The sequence below is a fragment of the Nannospalax galili genome, unplaced genomic scaffold, assembly GCF_000622305.1.
Source record: "Nannospalax galili isolate Female #2095 unplaced genomic scaffold, S.galili_v1.0 scaffold212, whole genome shotgun sequence".
Lineage (NCBI taxonomy): Eukaryota > Metazoa > Chordata > Mammalia > Rodentia > Spalacidae > Nannospalax > Nannospalax galili.
Genome location: NW_008333884.1, coordinates 2,999,944 through 3,018,968, shown reverse-complemented (window position 1 = coordinate 3,018,968; position 19,025 = coordinate 2,999,944). Strand labels below are relative to the sequence as shown.

The window sequence follows — 19,025 nt, the reverse complement described above, 5'->3', positions numbered from 1 at the left end:
ATTTCTAAAATATTTTTATGTGTATGGATGTATTGCCTGCATGTGTGTGCACCTGCGTCATGCACTGCCCTTAGAGTCCCCTGGAATTGGAGTTACAGTTGTTAGCTGTCATGTTGGTGCTGGGAATTGAACCCGGGTCCTCTGCAAGAGCAGGAAGTGCGCTTAACTGCTGAGCCATCTCTCCAGTCCCCTGAACTAGGAAATTTCAAAAATGATGACCAATTGTTCTCAGCTCTGGTTGTGTTTTAGGATCATCTGTAGAGATTTATTATTTATTTATTTATTTGAAATATGGTCTCATGTAGTCTAGGCTGGCCCTGAACTCTGTATGTAGCCAAGGATGACCTTGAACTCCTGATCCTCTTGCCTCCACCTCCCAAGTGCTGTGATTACAAGTATTTGCTACTGTGCCCAGCTACTTGAAATGTAAAAAAAGAAAAATCACCAGATTTGGTGGCCCATGCTGGTGATCCCAGTTCTCTCAGAAGGCCAGGACAGGAGAATTGCCACAAGTTCAAGACCAGCTTGGGCTATAATGAAACAAAATAATAAAAATGAAAAATCCAGGCCCAGCAAGTAAAGGCATTTGTTCCTGAGACTGATGGCCTGACTTTGATCTCTAGGAAGAACATAGTGGAAGGAAAGAGCCATGTCCTTTAAGTTGTCCTCTGATCTTTACATGTGTGTACACACATACACATATAAATAAATAAGTAGTAAATGTAAAAAACAAACTTATGGGGCTGGAGAGATGGCTCAGCAGTTAAGAACACTGACTGTTCTTGCAGAAGACCCAGGTTTGAATCCCAGTACCCATATGGCAGCTAACAACTGTCTGTAACTCCAGTTCCAGAGGATCCAACAGCCTCTTCTGTCCTCCATGGGCACTGCATGACACGGGTGCACTTACCTACATGCAGGCAATATATGCATATACATAAAAATAATAAAAATAGTCAGGTGTGGTGGCACTCGCCTGTAGTCCCAGCACTTGGGAGGCAGAGGCAGGCGGATCTCTGTGAGTTCAAGGCCTGCCTGGTCTACATAGTGAGTTCCAGGCCAGCTGGGGCTGCAAGGGAACCCTGTCTCAAAAAGACAAAAAAAAAAAAAAAAAAAAGTTTAATTAATTAAAAAATATATTTTAAAATAAAACTTGTAAAAAGAAAAAGAGCTGGGTGTGGCTGCGCACGCCTTTAATCCCAGCACTTGGGAGGCAGAGGCAGGCCTGGTCTACATAGTGAGTTCCAGGACAGCTGGGGCTACAAGGAGACCCTGTCTCAAAAAGACAGAAAAAAAAAAAAAAATGGCTCAGTGGTTAAATCGCTTGTTCCTCTTGAAAAAAACTTTGAGTTTAGTTCTGCATCCAGGTAGGATGGCTCACAACTGCCTGTAATTCCACCCCCAGGGGATCTAATACCTTCTGGCCTCTATGAATACCTGCATACCTGTGCAATACACACATATACATACCAATTTTTAGAAAGTTTAAACTGGGCATGGTGGCACACGCCTTTAATCCCAGCAGATTAAAGTGAGGCAGAGGCAGGCAGATCTGTGAGATCAAGACCAGCCTGGTCTATATAGCAAGTTCCAGGCCAGCTGGGGCTACAGGGAGACACCGTCTCAAAAATAAACCGCCAAAATACATAAAAATTTAAGAAGAATTCAAGGAAAAGAAAAAGCCATGCTGTTTTCAGTTGAAGATATTCTTAGTCATTGGTTTTGGACTATTATGGCCTAGAAATCTGCATTTTGAAAGTCTTCCTCAGTAATTTGGATGCTCACCAATGTTGAATATCTTTTTTTTTTTTGGTCTTTTTAAGACAGGGTCTCAGGGGAATATCTATCTTAAACACTGGAAATGATGTGCTTGCTCAGACAGTCTGGTGACACTTTCATACTGGTAAAACTGAAAACAAACTCAACAGAGAAAAGGATACAGAACTCTGTTCTGAGTCAGGTGTAAACAGTTCTACATCTTGTTTATAACACTCGCCCATATTTGTAGTGCATCAGCAGCATCAAGAACTAGAGTGAGCTGGGCATGGTGGTGCTCTCAAAGCAGAGGCAGGTAGACCAGCCAGGGTTACATAAAGATAACTTGTCTCAAACACAAACAAAAAAACTGGTATCAAGTGTTCTTCAATTAAAAACAGTCTCTTTCTTTCTCCCTGTCTCCCTCTACCCTCTTTTTCTCTGTCTCTTTGAACCCCAATTCCACTATTCTCAGGACTACAAGGCAGAGGAAGACCCAGCAAAATTTAAATCTATCAAAACAGGACGAGGACCTCTGGGCCCAAACTGGAAGGTACAGTTCACATCCTTACCACCAGGGGGCTGAGGCATGGTGTGGGTTGGCCTCTCCCCATGGAGGAGGAAATGGTTGGGGCTAGGATAAGGGACAGCCTGAGGTCTTTCCTCTAAGTTTTATCAGCTGCCACTGGGTATTTTTCTAATGCAGCAAGAACTGGCAAATCAGAAGGACTGCCCATATATGTGTGCATACAAACTGGTTACTGTCAAGTTCAAGTGGTGGGGCTTGCAGAACAAAGTGGAAAATTTTATCCATAAGGTAAGTGAGCAGGGTGTGGCCTTTCCCTGTGTGTCTGTGTATCTGTCTCTTTGTTGGGGGGAAAGGGGTTTCTCTCAATAAGAAGTCATTCAACCATGTGACCGGTTTCCTAGAGTTACCAACATTGAAATACTTTGGTTTGCTTTGCCAGACCCCCACTTCCTTTGCCATAGCTATCTTACAGTTTAATACTTTCCTGGGAACCATGTGTGACAGGGAAAGATACTGAAGTGAAAGGACAAAACAGGAAGGGATTTGCTGTGATTGAACTACAAATAAAACTCATCTCCTTTTTCTTGAAACCAAAAGGCAAGAGGCACTATGAGCCAAATCTCCAGTGCCCTGAATTATGGAACTGGGCAGACCTAAGGAGTTTTATTGCCTTTTAATTCTCTGATGTATTAGAGTCACACTCTTGGGTCACACTTCATAGCTACTGGCTAGTTATAACTTGGCATTAGGTACCAGAGATAGGAGGAAATACGGCACAAGGGGGCTTGGCTTGGCTGGGATCCTGTGGGCTACCTGTCTTGGTAGTATTTGGAGCAAGGGGCCTAGCTGTGAGGTAGATACCCATGCTTAGCAGAACGCTCACCTGCCAGACACAGGAAAGCAAAAGTTACAACCTGTGGCTGATTCATATAGGCCAGCCAGGCATCACTCCTTCCCTCTGTCCCAGTAAACTGTGGGAGTTAGTAGAGATCATGGGGAAGACTATAGCAGTAGCTTTTACCTTCTGGGTTCTGACTTGGTTCCCTCCTTTTTATAGCAAGAGAAGCGTCTGTTTACAAACTTTCACAGGCAGCTATTCTGTTGGCTCGATAAATGGGTTGACCTGACTATGGATGACATTCGGAGGATGGAAGAAGAGACAAAGAGACAGCTGGATGAGGTGAATGGGGCGCCAGGGAACTCAGATAAATGTGTGGCTATTAAGGAGATTGGTGAGGGCACCACTGTCTTATTCTAAGAACAAATCAGGCTCTGTTGTGGGTAAAGTATACTGCCAGGTAGTATGGGAACTGGAAGGAAGAGAACAGCCTGTGTGCCCTTGAATGCAGTGTACCTGAGGTCTTGGCACAGCTACAGAGACAAATATCGTAGTCCATGCCTGCTGCCAAGTGTGTAATCCCGCCGCTGTAGGGATTCTTCAGAGGTGGGGGGATCCTGCTGGGCTGTGGAATTTGAGGTGACTCTGGAGGAAGGCAGGCAGGGCTGATCTGCCAGTGCCACACACATTACCTAAAGAGGACAGCCACAGCACACACAGAAACTGACTGCTCTGTGTCGTTATTTTGAGCTATTTTTAGATGTGGGATTTTTTTTTTGTTTAGTTTTCTTTTTTTTGACCTTGGCATGGATCCCAGGAGGAAGGTTATTTGCTCTCTGGGAGCCTGAAGACCCAGCACTTCCGCCTCATCTAAGGAAGCTTCCCCAAGAGACCCACTCAGAGATGCTCAGTGGAAACTGCTGGGCACTGCCTGTGTGCTTGGCACTGTTCTAGCTTTTACATATACCATATTGCACAGTTGTCATCTCACCTGTGAGAAGGCACCCTCAGCTGAGGAAGGGGAAACACTGAGAGCTCAGCACTATTGTGCCATGGCCTGTAGGTGACAGAGTCAGTGCAAGAGCCCAGTGCTGGCCTGTCCAAGTCTATAGCTCTTAGCCACTCATCTTGCTTTCTACATGCCATTTGGGGCCCTTCTGTCCTCTTAGGGCCATAACTAAGGCAGGAATCTCTGTTTCTGAGAGCTGCCATCTATTCCTTCCTAGGTAGGAGCTGGTGTAGATCCTGAATGTACAGTAGAAGACCTGCTTTCTAGCAGCCTCGACTGGCTCTCCTTCAGGCCCTCAAGTGAAGGCTTGGCTTGGGTACCCCTGGTGCACATCATAATGCTCAGTACCCCACATTGTTGGTCTAGGGTAGAACCTGGGCCCAGAAGCCCTTCTTTCCTCTAGATCCTCCAGGGAACTGTTTTTACCTTTTGGAGTGACCCTTAATGAGATTGTACTGTATACCTGATGTAAGAATTTTACATTTATTATGTCCCCAAATCCCCATGTTAACATGGGACCTATAGTTAATAGATCCTATAACTATAGGTCCTAATTACAGAGGAGATTTTGTTGTAGCTGTCCCCCCCCTCCACACACACCCATGCACACGCACACTTAAATTACATGTATTTATTCACTGTATGTGTCTATATGCATATACATGTGTTGGGTGCATGTGCCACAGCCCACATGTAGAAGTCAGAGGACAACTTTTACAAGTTGGTTCTCTCCTTCCAGCACGTGGATTCCAGGGATCAGACTCTGGTGTCAGACTTGGGGACAAATGCCATAACCTGCTGAGCCATCTTGCTAGCCCGGATTTCTTAGGAGGTTTTAGGGGTCACTTTAAGGCTACAGTCACCATTACTTTAAGTCCTTATGGGGTGGGGGGGTGGATCCATTGTTCTTGGGTGAGGCTCAAAAATTTGAGAAACAAGGGATCAAGAGATTAGGTCTTATTATTTTATGTGTATGAGTGTATTGCCTGCATGTATGTAAGTGTACCTGTGTCGTGCAATGCCCACGGAGGACAGAAGAGGCCATTGGATTCCCTGGAACTGGCTGGAGTTATGGACAGTTGTTAGCTGCCATGTGGGTGCTGGGATTCAAACCTGGGTCTTCTGCAAGAACAACCAGTGTTCTTAACCATTAAGCCATCTCTCCAGCCCTAAGAGATTAGTTCTTTGCTCTAGAAAGAAAAATGCTCCCTCTTTTTCCCTCTCTGCCTTTCTTCCTTCTACATCTTCCATGCTCTTGTCCTCTTTTCAGAGGCTCATAATCTCAAAGGTAGAAACAGGTTAAAAGTCATTTGGTCTGGGGCTAGAGAGATGGTTCTGCAGTAAAGAGCACTAGCTGTTCTCGTAGAAGAAACATGTTCAGTTCTCAGGAACCCACACCAGGGCTAGTAACTTTTTGGTAACTCTGGTTCCAGGGGAATCTGATGCCCTCTTCTGGTCTATTTGAGCATTGCATGCATGGGTATACTTACATACAGGCAAAACACTCCTACACATTCCATTTTAAAAAGTGATTTGGGGGGCTGGAGAGATGGATCAGCAGTTAAGACCACTGGCTGCTCTTGCAGAGGACCCTGGTTCGAATCCCAGCATGCATACAGTGGCTAACAACTGTCCATAACTCTAGTTCTAGGGGATCTGACACCCTCTTCCATCCTTGGAGGGCACTACACAACATGGGTGCACTTACATACATGCAGGCATAACATTCATGCACATAAAATACTTTTTTTAAAAAGGTGATTTGGGCCAGGCATGGTGATGCACACCTTTAATCCCAGCACGTAGGAGACAGAGGCAAGTGGATCTTTGTTGAGTTCAAGGGTAGCCTGATCTACATAGTGAGTTCCAGGCCAGTTGGGGCTACAAGGAGACCCTGTCTTAAAAAGACAATAAAGTGGTTTGGTCCTGTTATATATCCAGTACTTGAGTCATCTCTGTAGCTTCCCCATCAGCCTATGCTTGATTACCTTCTATAATGGGGAATTCACTATGTCCTGAGCATAGCCCTAATAAAAATACCTTTTTTTATTAATAGAAGCTAACACTTAATGAGAGCTTACCATATACCTGATGTATTTTAAGAACCTTACATACATTATGTCCCCAAATCCCCATGATAACATAGGTCCTATGTTATAGGACCTATAGTTATAATTATGGGGGTTTTGTTGTTGTTTGGTCTTTTTGAGAGAGGGTCTGTCTCTCTGTAGCCCCAGCTGGCCTGGAACTCTCTATGTAGACCAGGCTGGCCTTGAACTCTGTCTCCCAAGTGCTGGGATTAAAGGCATGAGCCACCATGACCAGCCCTCTTGGGCTTTTAGCCATTAACTCTGTAGGCAGTGAGACTGGAAAAGGTAACTCACTTAAATTTTAAGAAATTTGTTTTTATTTATTGAACTCTCTAAAACATTTCCTGAAAAACAGCATATATTGTGTGATACAGTACATGATTAAGATTCTGTAGGACTTTTTCTTTTTTGAGACAGGGTCTTCCTGTAGCCACAGCTGTCCTGGAACTCACTATGGAGACCAGGCTGGCCTCTAACTCACAGAGATTCATCTGCCTCTGTCTCCCAAGTGCTGGGATTAAAGGCATGTGCCATGACACCCAGCCCTGGGACTTTCTATGGGTTTTCTCCATTTTTTTTCTATTTTTCTGTCCCTCTATAATCCATCCCTTCTGGAGCTGGCCCTCTGTAGTGGAGCTAAAAGGCTATGTGACATCCTTGCTCATGTGGCCTACCTGGGGGAGGTGGGGGGGGCAGCTGGCCTGTAGCTTGTCTTCCTGTGCATAGGCTTGGATGAGGGCATGCCTCACCCATCCTTATTGCTTGCCTCTAAATGTAGACAACTGTGGCTTCTGGCTGGACTTGTAGCTTGCCATCAGTTTTAGTTTAAGTTTTGAACTCTGGGCAGGCTACCTAGAGACTATACAAATCTGTAATGAAGTATTTAGCAAGACATTGTGCCTAGAGACCCCAGTTTTGGATCATGGTGGATATAAGTTCTAAGGGTTAGGCTGATAAGGAGAAACCACTCAGTACCTAGCTCAGCTGCTGGGCTGGAGAGAGGAACACCTAAGATTCCCACAGCATCTGCAAAGGCAGGCTCACATCTTCATTTCCTCTGATGTGCTGGCAGTGACTGACCCCAGAATAGGCCATCTGGAACACTGGACAATGTTTTGAAATACAGCAGTTACTTTATTTTTAAATACAGTTTTTCAGTATTATATTTAAGTGACAAACATTAAAACAAAACAAAATGACACCAAAGCTCTGCAGGGCTGTAATCCCAGCTCTTGGAAAGCAAGGCTCTAGCATCAGAAGTTAAAGGTCATCCTGAGCTACATGGTAAATTTGAGGTTAGTCTGGGCTACATGAAATCCTGTTTCAAAGTAACTACAAATGGTATGGCTTGGGCTATATACATATGCAGACTTTTGTATTTTTGCTTTGTGCATGTACACACACACACACACACACACACACACAGAGTTCTACCCTCTATTGGCAGGATTGGGAAGGGATGTGTTTATGGTGGAGTTCTATCAGAAGTAAGAGCTTTCAATTTCTGCTTTTTTGTTCCAGATGAGACAAAAGGACCCAGTGAAAGGAATGACAGCAGATGACTAAAGCCACCTCTCCCCTTTCTGCACTGTATGTACTGAATTTCACTCTCAATGTGCATGTCATAGAAGCTAAGATACAGGGTTTTCCAGTGCTCAGCAGCTCAGTATGGAATCAGAAAACCTACTTCATTCCTCATCCTTCACTCTAATTACATGGTGGTTACCATGCTAAACAATGAGCTCTTGGGTTTCTATTAAAAGAGATTATGGTTATTAGAGTTCAGGGGCATGCTTTATAAAGAACAAAGTTGAAATGGGCAGGGTGGTAAGAAGGAGGAGAATACAGTGAAAGCACAGTTTATTCATTCATTACCACTAATCACTTTTCCATTCTTGCAACTTGAGCTGTCTCAAGTTCATGCCAGCATGCTGGGGCACTTCCTACACTCACACCACTATCAGCTCTAGCTCCCTAATGCAGGCCATTCCTGCCCTTCCCTTAGAAAATGCACTAGCCAGCTTTTCTTAGCATTCATTTCTGGGTCTCACCCTGCATTTGAGGCCTTCCTGATGCTCTTATTAGGTAACTGTCTTTAACATAGGCAGTATCTTTTGGATTCTCAAAGTTTCTACCAGGTCATAGGGCTAGGATGGGATGCCCTTGTTTTGTACTGTCATGCTTCTTCAAGGCCCTTCCATTAGCTCATAATACTGGTTTTTCTCCAGTGTGCCTGCACACTGTGACTCATGTTTTGCCAGCACCTCAAGAGCAGGCCTGGCCACACAGTGAAACACCAGCTCTTGAGGCACTTGATCAAAGAAAAAAACTGAGTGTCCTTTAGCACCAAGAGGATAAAGAAACTTAGGTCTTAAACCAGCAGTGACATAACACCTCTGTGCTCTCTGGCTGCTCCAAGTTCTTTTTTTGTGTGGGTTTTTAAAAAATTTATTAATTTACTATCATTTATTATTATTATTGGTCTTTTTGAGACAGGGGCTCCCTATAGCTCCAGCTGTCCTGGAACTTGCTATGTAGACCATGCTGGCCTGAGATCCGCCTGCCTCTGCCTCCTGGATACTGATATTAAAGGTGTGTGCCACCACACCCAGCCTTTTTTATTTTTTAAGTGGGAGTCAAACCTGGGGCCTTAGGCATGCTGGGCAAGCATTCCATCCCCATCCTGACCCATGTTCTCAAGCAGCTTCTGGAAGATGGAAACAACGTCTCACAGTCACTGCCAGGGGCCTTACTACTCTCTTCTACCAACTGGGATCATTCCTCCCAGCTTTGAAACTCCTCCACTCAAGATGATTTACAGTATACTTCTGTTTTCCCTTGTTGCTTCCTTAATAATTGTGTTTCTCTTCTAGTTTTGCAAGACAGTGGTCAACAGGAAGGCCCAGCAGCTCCACCCTCCTGAGTGGCAGGCCATCTTTGGACGCAGCCTTTCTGTGCCCGTTCTTCAGGCAACTTTCAATCCCATACTGTAGCTAATTCTAGATGCCCTTTAACATTGTGAACAAATAGACCGTCTGGTATTACAAAGCCTGTGTGCGCAGGAGCCTGCTCCTCTAAGATACATGGTATAGGTTGCTGTATTTACAGCTCCTCCCTCTCTCTCCATTGTATTCTGACCCATTTCTATGTGTGCGCCTCCCTCCAATACCTTTATTTCCAAGTGACATTTTTAGTCTTTCAACTTAGCTGCCTTCTGTGATGCAGTGACTTAAGTTCATTTGTTTTCAACCTTGGGGTAAACTGAGGTATTTTACTTCCTGGGCAGATCTTTGGCAATTCTGAGTATTCACTTGGGGAGAGAGGGTGAGTTAGAAATACAGAGATGTTACACCCACCCCTCTCCTCAAAGTTCTGTACACTAAGAATGTGGCTTCATAACCTTGACCTCTGTACCTAGTAAGCTGTTGTTAGAGTGCTCTAAGCACCAAGGAGGTACCCAAGGCCCAGCTAATCTAAGGAAATTTAGCAAATAATAAATAACTCCTACTCCAGTCATTGCATCTCTGGGTAATATTCTCAGAAACAACCCTGGCTTCTCAGCCCTTCTGTTGCTCACTCTGTCCAAATCTGCAGAACCTGCAGGAATTGTCCGGTATAGCCCCTAGAATTGAATCTGCCCATAGACACCACTCTGTCTGACCCCTGAGGAGCTCTGTATGTCCATGCTCCTCTTCCCTTTTGGGCTGGTGCTGCCACTCAGCAATAATCCTCTGTTCTCCTTGCTTTCTTAGATCACTGTCCTCTTTGAGGCTAGTTAGGATGCAAGAGTCCTGATCTTTTCATGCTGCACAAAATGAGCATGCAAAAAGCTTTTTTTTCCCCCTAGCAGAACATGTATTCTCCTGTCTCTAATCACTGGAGTTTGTGGATCAAGAACGCAGCTCATCCTGCCCCCATGCTGAGTTCTGTCCTGGACAATCAAAAGCAAGCAGTGACTGTAGCCTAGAACTCTACCATAGTAGGCTGGTGAAGAAGCCCAGGCTCCAAAAGAGAAGCTGCTGAGTGCTTCCTAGTTTCTCCAGCTTGGCAGAAACACTATGCCTTCCTGGTGGGAGAATGCTATAGAGCTGTGGTGTCACCTCACATTTCCCAAGCCTTGTGAAGTCAGTCAGCCAAGTGTTCTGTGAACCAAGCCCTGCTAGCCTGGGTATCCCAGATAGAGACAAGATCTCTGTTAGGGAAGCATGGGAACGAGAAGTGGGATGGGACAGTTTATCCTATGTTTTTGTCAGTTTGTTTGCCTTACTCATTTCTAAGTGCAATAAGGGAGTGTCTCACAGGACTATACCTGTGACACCCTGATTGGATGCTTCCCTATGGTCCTCCTGGAGCATGGGTGGACAGATTTGGGCCCCTCAGCATGGTTATCGCTGACTTTCAATTGCAATCCCTTTGAGACCAGGAGATGATGTCCTGTTAGAGAAACCTTCCCTGTATAAGTCTCCTCACCATGGAGTCTTTTGTAATGTACTCGGGCATTTTGGCTGGTGATTGGCATCTCAACTTCCAGCAGCATGTACTGGACTGGGAAAGGTGGAGAAGAGGCATTCCTACTGGAGAAAAATGTAAATGTTCTCCTACAAGTTCTGTATTACCTATCAATTATATTTGTGCTTAAAGATTTTCCTTCTAATCATTCATCAACTAGGCGAAGTCCAGGTGTGATCTATCATGGGACAAACTGATACCCTAAGCAGACAGTTTTATGTGGCTTGAGGATCAGATGTTTGTCTTCCTTTGCCACCACTTTGAGCTCCACACATATCAATCACCTTAGCTGCAGTTGGGGCTCACTCTTTATCTGCCTTTGCTCTAGCTTCTTCTGCCTCGGTCTACTGCCCACATTTGAAAGTATCCAAATGATATGAACTAGAATTTCCTGAGATCAGCCTGGATCTAGGGTTCCTGACCATATCAACAAATAAGGAGAGGTGTCCCTGGTCAGTCCCATCCCCATGAGTGGTGTTGCTGCTGGGCAAGTGTTGGCTTCTTTTAAATACCCCTTTTCCTCGTCACTCACCCCCAAACTGACTAGCACTCAGAGGGCTTATGATCAAAGACTCAGCTCTGATGATAATACCTGAGGGTGTCATAACCCTTCAGACCAGCTGCTTCCATTAGATTTCCAGGGTCTTAGTCCCAACTGGAAGCAGCAGTGCCTCTGCATGAGGCCTCCTGGGCTCTGGCCTTCTTGTGGAGAGAGGTTGGAAGGGACAGGGTCAGTATTGTGGGCATGTGTATATCTTCTCAAATTCTCCTTCTACAGTCCCTCCTGGGACTCTCTGACTTATTTCAGTTGGTTCTTAGTGCTACTTCTTTTACAAACTACACTTTGTAGAACTGATTAGATTACCTTGTTTATTTAATGTGAGTTTGTGCCTTTTTGTCTCAATCTTCCAATACAGGTATATTGGGAAAAAAAAGCAGTCTAATAAAATCCTAGACAGTTTTCTTGAGTCCAGCTTATTGGTGATGTTCTTATGTCCATTTTTTAAATTTATATATCCTAAACCTCCTCCTGATGCCCCCAATTTACCAGGATAGGATTATGAAAAACTGCAACAGTATAAATATTCAAAGTATTCCTCATCTAAAAAAAAAGTAACATTATGGCTTAGGGCTAAGAGTATAGCTCAGTGGTAGTGCTTACCTAACAGGCATGAAAAAAAGTCACATTAAAATATTTCTGCTGGGGGTGGGGGTGCATGCCTTTAATCCCCCCCCACTTGGGAGGCAGAGGCAGGTGGATCTCTGATTTCAAAGCCACGCTAGTCTACATAGCGAGTTCCAGGCTAGCTGGGGCTACAGGGAGACCCTGTCTCTAAAAAAAGTCCAAAGATTCAATTTACTTACATAACACTGCATAGCTCAGCCATTTTTTGGGCTTTTGTCTCCCTCTTTACATATCCCTCTTTATTCACTTCACTAAGCAAAAGATTATTTTTAATCTGAAGTTTGGGACAGTTTTTAGAGTTTGAGAGAAAAACACTGTAAATTGTGCGACTGCCCAGAGGAAGAAGAAAACGATCTGGTAAAGGGGTAGCAGTAGCTTCAGAAAGAGTGAGAAAGCCCAAAGCACCAGGGAAAGCATGCCCAAGCTTTCAGAAAAGAGAAAGGGCGCAGTTGTGCAGGCCTTTAATTCCAGCACTCTGGAGGCAGATGCAGTCAGATCTCTGAAATCAAGACCAGACTGGTCTATATGGCAAGTTCTCAGGGGTTTCAGGGAGACTGTCTCAAAAAGACAAACAGAACAAAAGAGAAACAGAAGGAAAAGTCTAACTTGGGGGGCTGAAATACAGCTTAGCAAAAACCATGAACTGTTCTTGCAAAGGACCCAAATATATATCCCAGGACCCAGAGCCTGGAGCTCACAACCCTCTGTAACTCCAGCTCCACGGGGATATGACTCTAGCCTCCACAGGCAGCTGCACTCCCATGAACACACAGATACATACACATACTTGAAATATAAAAAAAGTTAAACTTTTTTTTTTGGGGGGGGGAGTCTTTTTGAGACAGGGTCTCCCTGTAGCCCCAGCTGGCCTGGAACTCACAATGGAGACCAGGCTGGCCTTGATCTCACAAAGATCACCTGCCTCTACCTCCCAAGTGCTGGGATTAAAGGCATGTGCTACCATGCTCCAAACAATAACTTTGTTTTTTAAAATAGTTTATTTTTATGTATATGAGTATATTGCCTGCAGGATGTAAGGACATCCCTGTTGTGCAATACCCATGGAGGTCCGAAGAGGGTGTTGATCCTCTGGAACTGGAGTTATAGATGGTTAGCTGCCATGTGGGTGCTGGGAATCAAATCCAGGTCCTCTGTAAGAGCACCCAGTGGTCTTAACTACTGAGCATATCTCTCCAGTCCCCCTAAGTAACTTTGAAATATTGACACCTGAAAAATTCATCTGAGACCTCTCCATGAAAATATAATGCAACCCCTACACCCACAGACACAAACGACTGCTAGTGTATCTTTCCTAACACATCTGGAAAGTATCCAAACGTGCTACATGATGGAAGCTCTTGAATTATCTGCCTATTTTTGTGAAATATTTTTGTGTGTTTCCCCTGCATGTATGTAAGTGTACCATATACATGCAATGCCTGCAGAGGCCAAAAGAAGACATTGGATCCCCTGGAACTGAAGTTTCAAATGGTTGTCATGTGGGTGCTGGGAACCAAACCTGTGTCCTCTTAAAAGAGCAGCAAGTGCTCTTAACCACTGAGCCATCTCTCTAGCCTCTGCTTAAGAAAGGCTTAGCTGTAATACACTACAAAAGGGAACAGACTAGGCAGTAACAAGGGAACTGCCTGCTATTTTTCAAACTTTTATTAAGTAATTATGTGATTTTATTCCATATATGTGTGTGCCTCTGTGTGGAGGTCTGAGGACAACTTATACCACAAGGGTCCCAGGGATCAAACTCGGATTGTTAGGCTTGGTGGCAGGTGCCCTTAGCTGCTGAGGCATTTCACAGGCCACTCCATTCTTTTTCGAGATGAGACCTCACCATAGCCCAGGCTAGTCTCAAACAGTGATCAGTGATCAGCCTGCCTCAAGCCTCCAGGGATTACAGGCATGCACCACTATACCTGGTGCCAAAACATAAAAAGTAGGAGGGTATTTGGGGTTTTGTGAGACTGTATTTCTGTGTTGTAGGCCACTATGGTGGAACCTCAGAGCCTCAGCCTCCCCGGTTGCTGGGACTACAAGCATACCCCACCATGCTGTGCTAAAATAGTAATCTTTAAAATTTTATTTTCATTTTATGTGTATGAGTGTATTGCCTACATGTATATAAGTGCATCTGTGGCATGCAATGCCCTCAGAGGTCAGAAGAGGGTGATGGATCCCCTGGAACTTGAGTTTCAGCCTGTTGTTTGCTGCTGTGTAGATGTTGGGAACCCAACCCAGGTCCTTTGCAAGAGCACCCAGTGAGTGGTCTTACCCATCTCTCCAACCCCTAAAATAAGAATCTTTAACTGGGCCTCCGAATTGTGTGAACTTCATAAAACTTGTTTGTGTGCCTTTCCCTAGGGGAAGTCATAGCTCTGAAAGGAATCTAATATGCTATCCCTCCAACCCTCAGATTAAGAACCAAGGAACCAGTCCAGCGTGGTGGCACATGCCTTTAATCCCAGCAGGCAGAGGCAGGTGGATCTCTGTGCGTTCAAGACCAGCCTGGGCTACATAGCGAATTCCAGGCCAGCTGGGGCTACAGGGACCCTGTCTCAAAAGACCAAAAACAAACAACAAAACCCAAAGGAAATGAATCGTAGTGAGTCTTTGGCAAAGTAAATATTCTTCATGATCAGTCTTGAATATACACCATATAGCAATACCTTGTTTTTCATTTACCGATGGCTAATTTTCCGAGCCCTATAATCGCCAAAACTACTTTAAGTAAATGGAGTTTGAGCTGGGGGCGTGGCGGCGCACTCCTGTAACCTCAACACCAGGTTCAAGGCCAGTCTCGGCTACACAAGGCAGCTCCAGGCCAACCAGGGCTACACCGAGACGGTCTCGAAAAAAAATAAAAATAAAAAATAACGAAACCCCTATGATCAGCGAAAGCCATGTAAGGGTACAGGCGCTCGGTAACCCACGTGAGACTGCCAAGAAACTGGGGGTATTACCTGTAGCGAGGGAGACCGAGTGACAGGACAGACTACACGGGCGTCCACATTCGGTCTACTCGGGTTTCCGGGCAGGGGTGGGCGGGAAGCCATACCGCACTGGTCAGCGTGGCGACACCCACCCAGGGGCGGCGGAGACCGCGAGCGGCCACCACTTCCGCCAGCAACGCGCCCGCGCCCTCGCGCGAGGCAGGCTGGGAACGGGGCAGGGCGGCACGGCCACCACCCACTCACGCACTGAGGCGGGCCATGTGACGTGAGGGCCTAGTACACGTAGGACACGCCTCTCAGTCCCCAGCCTCCAGAGTCCCTCAGCGCTCCGCCTGTAGGCGGTTCGCGCCGGCGGAATCCCGCCTCTTCTTTTCGAACCCACCACATAGAGCCCTCTGCGCTACGGTCCGCCCCTTACGGAAGCCGAGGCGGGCGGTCAGAATCCCGAAGAAAAACAACCGGGAGCGAGCAGGGCGGCCGACACCGAGTCCCAGAGGCTGCTCCGGCCGCGACTGCCTACGGCGCAGAGACTTGGACCCTACCCGGCCGCTGCTTGGTGACGATGTCGGCCGGGAGCCAGCGGAGGCCGAGCGCACCGAAAAACTGCGTGCTCAGGTGAGCAGGACGCGGAGGCCTGTCGGTTCCCGGCAGATCGCTGTCCAGCCGAGTGTAGTCTGCGGAGTTGCAGACCAAACCACACAAGCAGCGAAGGGGACAAGCCAACAAGGCTGCCCTTGTTCTGCCAGGCCAGCGGGGCATAGGCTGTGTTAGACCTGGAGTTTGGCGCCCGCTCTAAATTTCGGATGCTGAACGAGGATCGTACCTACCGACGCACCTAAGCAGGTGTCCGGTTGTTTTCTGGAAGCATAGGTTAGACTACTAGGGACGTAAAGCATTCGCCCCTTCAGCTATGGAGTAGAAATCTTGCCTACTTTTCATCAGCAGTACATATGGGATCTTGATCCGCTTCTGACTTCTAGAAATCCGAAATCGGATTTAGATAAGGTCCTTTAGCCTCGTCTCCAGTTTGTCCTTTCATCACTAGGAACAATGCTAATCATCCAACTTTGTAAATCGTCGTGCATGGATTTCTCTAATTATCGAAACAAGAAATCCCTACATTTATTCTTCATTCACATGAGTAAGTGCCTGGGAAAACAAGGCGCCTTTGAAAAGTAAAAGGGCTTGGGGCTGGAGAGATGGCTCAGTGGTTAAGAGCACTGACGGCTCTTGCAGAGGACCCAGGTTCAAGTCCCAGCACCCACATGGCAGCTAATATCCATCTGTAACTCCATTTCCAGGGGATTTCACACCCTCTTCTGATCGCCACAGGAATTGCATGACATGGAAAAAAAAAGAAAAGTAAAAGGGCCACCTGCCCTTAATCCTCTGTTGGACAGCAGGGGGAGACGTAAACAGATGAAATACATAGCAGGGTTCCTGAGAAGGTGGTTTTTGTATTGTTTTGCTTATGTTCATAGGGAGAGACAGGAAGTTGGTTTAAGCTAGCCAAGAGTGTTTTGTTGTTTTTTTCTTTACAAGTCCTGCCTTTTAGAACCTCCAATAACAGGGTCTGTTGCAGAAGCTACTGCAGCACCTCTCTGTTCCTGGAACTCACAGGTTTGATGGCTGCTCTTCATCCCTGTAGAGTGATGCTCCTGCCCACTCTGTACTGGGCACAGTCTGGGTTTCCTTGGTGTGTTACTGTAGCATCAGGCAGTTAAGGGATCTACAAGTCTTTCCTTTTCTGAACTTTAGATGGAATATTGTATTATTGAAAGCTTCTGATGTATTTCTGTTGAGTGTCTGGGACTTGTATAGAGTTGAGGTTGGAGTATTATTCAACTAATGGGTTTTCCCAGTAGAGAGTAGACTCTCGAGATAGTTACAGAGAGACCAGATGCTGAGAAACCTGTTACTTAGAAGCACATACTTAGGCTCCCTGAAGACCTTGGCAGAATTTGCTGTGCTCCAGGGATCTGCAAGGTAGGAGTAAGGAAGGAAATGTGGTGGTGTTAACCTTTGTTATCCAAAATGTCCATGTTCTTGTAGTTCTAAGACCTATCATCAGGTGCAATTAATCTCTGGCACTTTCTTGGTGGGCTTAGGAACACATAGGTTAAGGAGTAGAGGGCACAACGTTGCTGACTGAACCATAGATGATCGCTGAGGTTAGATAGCTGGAGGGCTGGTGGGTTAATAAATTCCTGACTGTCCAGCTTATTCCTTCCTTTTCCTGGCCAAAAGCTTTTGGATTCCCTCTGGCAGCTCGATACCAAGTGCTGCCAGGTATGGGCAGCTATGAACCTGAATGGAGGAACCAGTTCAGGGTAAGAGATTCCTGCTTCATGAGACAAAAGTGAAGATAAAGAGTTTGTAGTCTTGGGGCTGGAGAGATGGCTCAGTGGTTAAGAACACTGACTGTTCTTGTAGAAGACCTGGGTTCAAATCCCAGAACCCACATGACAGCCAACAACTGTAACTCCAGTTCCAGGGGATCCGACAGCCTCTTCTGTCCTCAAGGGCATTGCAAGACATGGGTTCATTTACCTACATGCAGGCAATACACACATACACATAAAATAAAAATAAATAAAATATTTTTTAAAAAAAGAGTTTATAGTCTAGTTGCTCCTTTTCCTACCACCAGATGAAGAAACATACTTCTCATGATCACCGCAATGAAAACCATTAGCAGGCCTAGATCCCTGCCCATTATCCAGACAAATCTTAGCCTTCTTTCTCTATGACTTCCCTTTGCATCCTTCGCACAGCGTACAAGTTGTGACATGGAATGTGGCTTCGGCAGCCCCAACTGTAGACCTCAATGACCTACTTCAACTGAACAACCAGAACCTGAATCTGGACATATATATCATTGGGTAGGTATCTTCAGGGCCCTTTCATCCATCCTTCTGTCCCTTCTATGCTGTAACCTGTCCTCCCTTATTTTGGAGTCTGGAGGTGAGGAGCTTTCATTTTCCTTGGGTCCAGTCTCGTGTCTCTTGTTCTGGGTCAGCAGTCATGGATATGAGATCAACAGACAGTTAAGAAAAAGGAAGTAGTCATGGTCATCAGAACCTAGGTTTGAAAGTCTGATGAGGCCATTACTGAATGCCTGTGGGAGAAAGCAATATCCTCTAGGCCAGGGGATGAGCCTCTGACCTGGAATAATGATTAGTTTGCAGGAAATGAATTCTGGAATCATAAGCCTTCTTTCTGATGCTGCTTTTGAAGACCCATGGAGCAGTTTCTTCATGGATATGCTTTCCCCTCTGAACTTCGTCAAGGTAACTTAAAAGTTCATGGATAATTGAGGAATGTGAGTCACCTGCACTGACCCCTAGTTGTTTGGTCTGATGTGTTCTTTCTCCCACTCAAACTTTCATGCTGTTTCCCATTCAGTTAGAGGGGTTTTTAGTATATTTCATTCATTCATTCATTCATTCATTCATTTTTTGTCTTTTTTTGAGACAGGCTCTCCTTGTAGCTCCAGCTGTCCTGGGACTTCGCTGTGTAGACCAGGCTGGGCTTGAACTCACAGAAATCTGCCTCTGCCTCCCGAGTGCTGGGATTAAAGGTGTGCACTACCACGCCCAGCTGATATATTTTATTTTTATTTTATGTAAATGAGTGTATTGCCTGGATGTAGGTAGGTGCACCAGTGTTGTGCAATGCCTGTGGAGGTCAGAAGAGGGTGCTGGATCCCCTGGAACTGGAGTTAAGGACAGTTGTTAGTTGCCATGTGGGTGCTGGGAATTGAACTCAGATCCTTTGCAAGAGCAGCCAGTGCTGCTGACCCATTTCTCCAGCCCAAATTATTTATTTTTATTTTATATGTATTAGTGTTATGCCTGTGTGTATGTAAGTGCACCTGTATCATGCAGTGCCCACCAAGGAAGAGGGCATTGGATCCCCTGGAACTAGAGTTACAGATAGAGGTTAGTTGCCATGTGGGCCCTGGAATTTGAACCTGGGTCTTCTGCAAGAACAGCCAGTGCTTATAACTCCTGAGCCATCTCTCCAGCCCTTAAAATGGAGAATTTTTTTTAAATTTTATTTAATTTTTTTTTTTTTTTGCCAGGGCTGAACTTGAGAGTGATGCACTCAGGATTTGTTTTCAGATATTTTGATAGCGGTTGGAGT

The 19,025-nt window shown here is 45.5% G+C and overlaps 2 protein-coding genes across 2 annotated transcripts in view; both read left to right on the top strand.

Annotated features, from left to right (window-relative positions):
- The window catches only part of Pitpna (phosphatidylinositol transfer protein alpha), a 40,837-nt gene extending 29,134 nt beyond the window's left edge, over positions 1 to 11,703 (top strand). The window contains exons 8-12 of the mRNA XM_008828775.3: positions 2,231 to 2,308; positions 2,462 to 2,572; positions 3,342 to 3,464; positions 7,743 to 7,811; positions 9,095 to 11,703. Of these exons, the coding sequence (XP_008826997.1) occupies positions 2,231 to 2,308; positions 2,462 to 2,572; positions 3,342 to 3,464; positions 7,743 to 7,787 (357 nt within the window). The 3' untranslated portion in view covers positions 7,788 to 7,811; positions 9,095 to 11,703. The remainder of the gene's footprint in view (positions 1 to 2,230; positions 2,309 to 2,461; positions 2,573 to 3,341; positions 3,465 to 7,742; positions 7,812 to 9,094) is intronic.
- Positions 11,704 to 15,265: 3,562 nt separating this feature from the next.
- Positions 15,266 to 19,025, top strand: part of Inpp5k (inositol polyphosphate-5-phosphatase K) — a 25,634-nt gene continuing 21,874 nt past the window's right edge. Inside the window, exons 1-3 of the mRNA XM_008828774.3 lie at positions 15,266 to 15,494; positions 17,654 to 17,761; positions 18,061 to 18,169. Coding sequence (XP_008826996.1) covers positions 15,442 to 15,494; positions 17,654 to 17,761; positions 18,061 to 18,169 — 270 coding nt within the window. The 5' untranslated portion in view covers positions 15,266 to 15,441. The remainder of the gene's footprint in view (positions 15,495 to 17,653; positions 17,762 to 18,060; positions 18,170 to 19,025) is intronic.